Below are 6,499 nucleotides of genomic sequence, written 5' to 3' on the forward strand. Positions count from 1 at the left end.
TACATCACATGGCTTATATTTTGACATTCTGAGTGAGAGCAGAAGTAGCTCAAGAGTATGATGTATAATTATGCATGTCATGTTAAAGTTGTGTGACTGTCACGGTTTTCAAAATGTAAACAGAGTCAGCCGGCTAGAGTCAGACACTCAAGCTCGGCGGATCCATACAATAAACAAAAATAGCAATGGGGGGGGGGGGGTAATAAAATACTCCAATAAACAACTAATGTGTTCAGATTGTTGAATGCAAAAACAGGAACACGAATATCTCCAATCACTATTGATAACTATACACTCACCTCCCCACACTATAGCCTACATTTTACATGGACATTTACAGTAGGCTATATGAACTCCACTATGTCACTTTGAAGGTCTGGTACTTTGCACGTTATATCATTTGAAAATTGTCTTTGTCTGCTCCATGTTTTGTATTGCTGTGACTGCTGCGCTGCATAGGCTACTGCACAAAGACAAATGACTCGTTTGTAACACGCTTACTTAGGCTACTATGGCTATTAAATCATCTTGAATCTCGAACTAGCCTATATAAGCTTATAGGCTACTGTTGCTTGTTAGAAGCCTTCTTTTATAGCCATAGTGAGCCAATGCCCTTGCAATGCTTCACAGATTTTTATATTTGATGTAGCCTAGTAAATATTATAGACCTATCTTCTATGATTAATAAATCATGCAAAGCAAAGTGGTTTTTATTTATCTCTAAAACACAGTCTCCCTGCTAACAGCTCTTTTTACTATCTGTTAATTCAGTAATTTCCCTCTGTTCAGGTCTGCTTAATACTAATACTGTCTCACTAATCTCATGAGACAGGACAGGACCCAGGTGAGGGGAACAGGATGGCACCCACTACCAAGGTTAGACATATAGTCTACACACATAGAATTGACATGCTGGCACACAAACTTACACTTTAAATTCAATCATAAACATATTTTTATTCAAATCAAAATCATAGAAATCTCCTGTTAAAAGACTGTCCATTTAAGACCATGGAAAGACCATTTCGATTGCCTTGTAAATATGTAATTTATGGTCTTTGTGTGCATCTATAAATTGTATAAACGTCTAAAAATGAGATTATACTCCAATCTTTAAATAAATCAATTTAGCTTTTCCCCCCTGACACCTGTAAAGTAGTAGGCAGACTTTTGCAATCCAAGCCGATGTCATCAATCTCCAACCAATCATAATTGAGAAGAAAGCTGATGTCATAGCAGTGTACGCCTTCCCACTCGATGAAAATCATCAATTGCGTCTCCCTGTGTTTTGGTTTTATGGATGCACAATATATCCACATTCATATCGGTATTGGCTGATGTTAGTCATTTTTTTAACACATCGGCATCGGTCCGATGTTGCAATGTTAATATCGGTTATCGGTATCAGCCACATTTTTCATATCGGTGCATCCCTAATTGGTTTGCAACTAATGGCCATGTCCAGACTAGGAGGCCAAATCTGATTTGTGAACTTCACACACACACACACACACACACACACACACACAGTGTGTGTGTGTGTGTGTGTGTGTGCGTGCGTGAACCAAGCTACTGTTCCACTATTACTAGCTACAAATAATAGGAGCCCAATAAGTAGCCTATAAATATAGTATGGAAATATGGATGGAAGAGCTGCAAATTAAGTTACAAAATTCCACTGTGTGTAAATAGCTGTGGACTTAATGGCTTAAGACATTACAAAACATCTCCAGTAAGATATGGTCAAACACAAAACATTTATTCTTCATCTATCAAATTCCTAAATATGTCTACATCAAACACTGCCATTCACAACACACTTGAAAATGTTCAGCTGTACACAGAAGTTTTGTTTGATATTTTCGTTTTTGATGAAAGTTTGTCTATGGGCACGCGTGGGGTAGCCAGCCTCCACATAATGTACCGTACTATCAATCACGAAGACAGGCATAGCCTGTGATGTCACGTTGAAGGCTGGGTTCACCCAGGCTGGAGGGTGGTGGGCAACAACAAATTAAGTCACCATAGTCCAGATCATCTTAGTGCGGTTACAATGCCTTCCTAATGCATCGCCTTACTGGGTATGAATACTGCAAACATTCAAACAGAATGACAAGGTGCATTAACGACAGACTGATAAACACTTGGATAAAGGTTGTATAAACCAAATGATCTTGTCCCAGATGAAGTCCACATCCTCCCGAGCAGCCACGTGTCTACAGTGCTGCAGGCCACTGTGTTCCATTAGAGAAGGAGGTCACCAAAAACACAACATATCAAAATGACTTTATTCTGAGGAAAGTTGCAGCGTGCAACTGTTGGCAAACATCAGATGCTGAATATAAAGTCCATTTGACTGAGTGTTCATCACAGAGCAGACATCAGTTGTGCATCAGTCCAGTTTCTGCTGCTGTAACACCGCTGCTGCTGCAGCCTCCTCGCTGGCTCTGTAGCCCAGCAGCTCCGTCCTCAGCTCCCCAGGCTTGGGTGGGATGTCCGGTATACTCTGACAGACATACAGACATACAGACAGACAGACAGACAGACAGACAGGCAGACAGACAGGCAGACAGGCATGCAGACAGACAGACAGACAGGCATGCAGACAGACAGACAGACAGACAGGCAGGCAGGCAGGCAGGCAGACAGACAGACATAAACACACAAATCAGTGAAAAACATGGGAATTATCATATTACTTTTGTAAATGTTCCCTGACTTTCCAGACATGTATTAACTTGACTCAGGTGCACACTACCAGTCAAAAGTTTGGACACAACACATTCTCTTTATTTTTTACTATTTTCAACATTTCAGGATAGTAGTCGAGCTGAACCCAAAAATGTTTTTTCTTTTCTTTTAGTTCAAATACCTGGGTATGCAGTGCACCTATTTAATAATGTAATGCTAAACAAATCACAAAAATCGAATTTCTTTTGTTTTTCACACTTTTTCACATCAAAAGTTCATTTTTCAAGATTTCATTGATAACAGTAATGTACAGTTTGCTGACGTCACCTAGTAGGCTACTATCAGATTTCTACCCCATATCAACCAATCATATCACGACATGCAGCTGTCAATCAAATCTTCATTTCAGGATAATTTTCTCTTCCAAATTAAGTAGAAAATGGCGCCTAGTGCCTGTCATCTGGCAGAATTCCTATCCCATAAACTAAGTACTAACTTGGCTAATTGTTAGAAACATGAACAAAAAACAAATACTATAATCTCTAAGAATGCAATGGCTCGAATGCAATGGCTCGTTAAAACACGCATTCCAGGAATATTATTTACATTTATAACGCCTCTCAATTTGTTTTCAGTCTGAAATGGACTCAGATGCACGTGACGAACGGGTTCGGTAACGCTTTAGAATACAGCCCGCGAATAAGCATGTAGTTATAGTATAACAACGGGGTTTAGGGCTGTAGTTATAGTCTAACTACGGGGTTTAAGGAGTGAATTAATACTTTAACCAGAGGGTAACAAGATCTGTACTTATAGTCTAACTACGGGGTTTACGGAGTGTAGTTAGAGTATAACAACGGGGTTTAAGGAGTGTAGTTAGAGTATAACAACAGGGTTTAAGGAGTGTAGTTAGAGTAGTATAACTACGGGGTTTAAGGAGTGTAGTTATAGTATAACAACAGGGTTTAAGGAGTGTAGAGAGTATAACTACACTCCTTAAACCCCGTTGTTATACTCTAACTACACTCCTTAAACCCCGTTGTTATACTCTAACATCAAAACTATGAAATAACCCAAATGGAATTATGCAGGGACCAAAAAAGGTGTTAAACAAATCAAATCAGAAGTATCTTGTATTTTATTTAGATTATTTAAAGTAGCCGTCCTTTGCCTTGATGGCAAAGGCTTCAGAAAGAAATTCACACACACACACACACACACACACACACACACACACACACACACACACACACACACACACACACACACACACACACACGTGCATAAACTTTATTTATATTTGTCTAAAACAATTGGTTATGGATTTAAGCATACACTTTTAGTTTTAGATCTAAATGTAAGATGGTAAGAATGAACAACAGTACATTCAATCACTTGAGTCGAAACTTTTGACTGGTAGTCAACTGGTAGTGTGGTAAATGGTAAATGGACTGCATTTATATAGCGCTTTTATCCAAAGCGCTTTACAATGTGCCTACATTCACCCATTCACACACCGAGGGCGGCCAGCTGCCACGCAGGGTGCCGGCACAGCCATCGGGAGCAATTTGGGGTTCAGTGTCTTGCCCAAGGACACTTCGACATGCGGACTGGAGGAGCTGGGGATCGAACCACCAACCTTCCGATTAGTGGACGACCCGCTCTACCTCCTGAGCCACAGCCGCCCCCTAATGTGGTGAGACAAAGGAGAAGCCCGGCCGGGAGAACCACAGTGCCTCGACTCTCCATGCACTGATGTTCCGGTCCCTGCGGAGTAGTTCCACAGCAGCGGATAGGGGTTTCTTGGACCCGTCTTTATCTTTATCTTTATTGCTTATTTGAACAGGGACAGTACACAATAAACATATTGCACCAGAGATAGCTAAGAGCTCATTTGCATCTGTAGTCCGCTAGCAACATTGTAGAGGAAGATTAAGTGGTCAGATCCGTGAGTGGCTGCTGCTGGGATACAAGCCGAGGTGTAATGAGCCTCGGCTGGGTCGCCTGGGCGAGTGTGTATGATGTTGTTACATCACTGACGATGTATTCCCAGTTGCATTTAGAAGATGTAGTGTGTAATATGTCGGGTTAGGGCATATTGCAGTGAAGCCTGGCCTCCCCCTTGCCAGGTGCATCTATCAGGTGTATTATTGTACTAGTGTATAGTTTACAAAAGCAACAAAAGGAGTGAATTGTGTCCCTCACCAGATCAGGCAGGTAGTACTGGTGGACAGCCTGTGCTCCTGCAAACATGGACAGAACACTGGCCCCAAACATCCTCAGGTAACGAGGCCAGGACACACCGGCTGGCATCTCCACAGACAACAGCCTTTCACTCAACCTGGGAGGGGAGAGGGCATGATCAAATAACCAATCAAAACCTGGGAGGGGAGAGGTCATGATCAAATAACCAATCAAAACCTTGGAGGGGAGAGGGCATGAAAAAATACTCAATCAAAACAACAACATTCAAGTAGATAAAATGTACAAGTACAACATGTAGTCACTGAGGCTCAAACGTTTGTCTATTCTCAGCAGGGTGAAGATGCCATCCATGAATTGAATTGAGAATTACGAAACACAACAGGACATGTTCCCTGACAGCTCTTGCATCATCCACCCCCCCCCCCCCCCCCCCACCCACCCCCTCTTCCTCCGATACATCCATCTGGCGCTGATGACAGCGAGCCACTTGCGTTGTTTGAGGAGCTAGTGCAACGGTGGCGCTGCGCACGCGGCGACCCGGCTGAGGGCAGCAGATGGTCCTTTGGAATCTGTACATAATGCAACAAATGTTTATGTATTGTATAATATTGAAGTGTGCCTTTATTACTTTAAAACTAGTAATAATGTATCTCAATTCTGTGCCTTTATTACTAATCTCAAACTAGTAGTGATGTTGTAATTATCCACTACTGTCTGATGTGAACCAAAGTGCCCTTCTGGGACATGTATTAAACTGATTGATTGATTGATTGATTGATGTCATTGCATTCCATTAAATTCCACTTCTAACTGTTGCTCTGCTATTCTCATTAATCACAAAGCCTGAGTGTTCATCACAGAGCAGAGTGCATCAGAAAAGTTTCTGCTGCTGTAACACTGCTGCTGCAGCCTCCTCTCTGGCTCTGTAGCCCAGCAGCTCCATCTTCAGCTTCCCATGCATGCTTGGGTGGGATGTCCAGTCTACTCACTCTCTCTCTCTCTCTCTCTCTCTGTGTGTGTGTGTGTGTGTGTGTGTGTGTGTGTGTGTGTGTGTGTCTGTCTGTCTGTCTGTCTGTCTGACAGACACTGACAGACGCTAGCTGCTAGCGTTAGCTAGATTGCTAAACCGACTAAGTTTAGTTACACACATGCATGTAACCGAGACGGTACTCAGCAGCAAATTACCTTGTTTGGTCCTGACACAGAAGAGACCAGCTCAGTAAATAACCAGTAGTTCCTCGCCGACACCAGCATTATCCCATGTCTACCTTACCCCGCTCGCCGGACGCTTCTGGCTCATACTGAGCTAATGCGCTCAGTATGAGCCAGAAGCGTCCGGCGAGCGGGGTAAATGTCTACGCATGTCCCATACTGCCTGTCATTGGGACCAGGGTCACTTTCTGTTTCGCTAACACAGAGAGCAGGAAAAAGCAGTAAGCTCTCACTCTGCCCAACTTCCGGGTACCACAAACGTGGTTACAAATGTGTGTGTGTGTGTGTGTGTGTGTGTGTGTGTGTGTGTGTGTGTGTGTGTGTGTGTGTGTGTGTGTGTGTGTGTGTGTGTGTGTGACACAAACGGTTCCCTAGCAACACAATTCCGTAA

General features: G+C 42.6%; 1 protein-coding gene across 1 annotated transcript; it reads right to left on the minus strand.

Annotated features, from left to right (window-relative positions):
* Positions 1-2,270: 2,270 nt before the first annotated feature.
* Positions 2,271-6,207, minus strand: uqcc6 (ubiquinol-cytochrome c reductase complex assembly factor 6). The gene is made up of 3 exons (XM_083642734.1): positions 6,082-6,207; positions 4,897-5,032; positions 2,271-2,506 (listed from the first exon to the last, which is right to left on the minus strand). Exons 2-3 carry the CDS (start codon positions 5,002-5,004, stop codon positions 2,393-2,395), a joined length of 222 nt encoding a protein of 73 aa, XP_083498860.1. The 5' UTR covers positions 5,005-5,032; positions 6,082-6,207; the 3' UTR covers positions 2,271-2,392.
* Positions 6,208-6,499: the final 292 nt, after the last annotated feature.

The sequence above is a fragment of the Poromitra crassiceps genome, assembly GCF_964638095.1.
Source record: "Poromitra crassiceps genome assembly, chromosome: 9".
Taxonomy (NCBI): Eukaryota; Metazoa; Chordata; class Actinopteri; order Beryciformes; family Melamphaidae; genus Poromitra; species Poromitra crassiceps.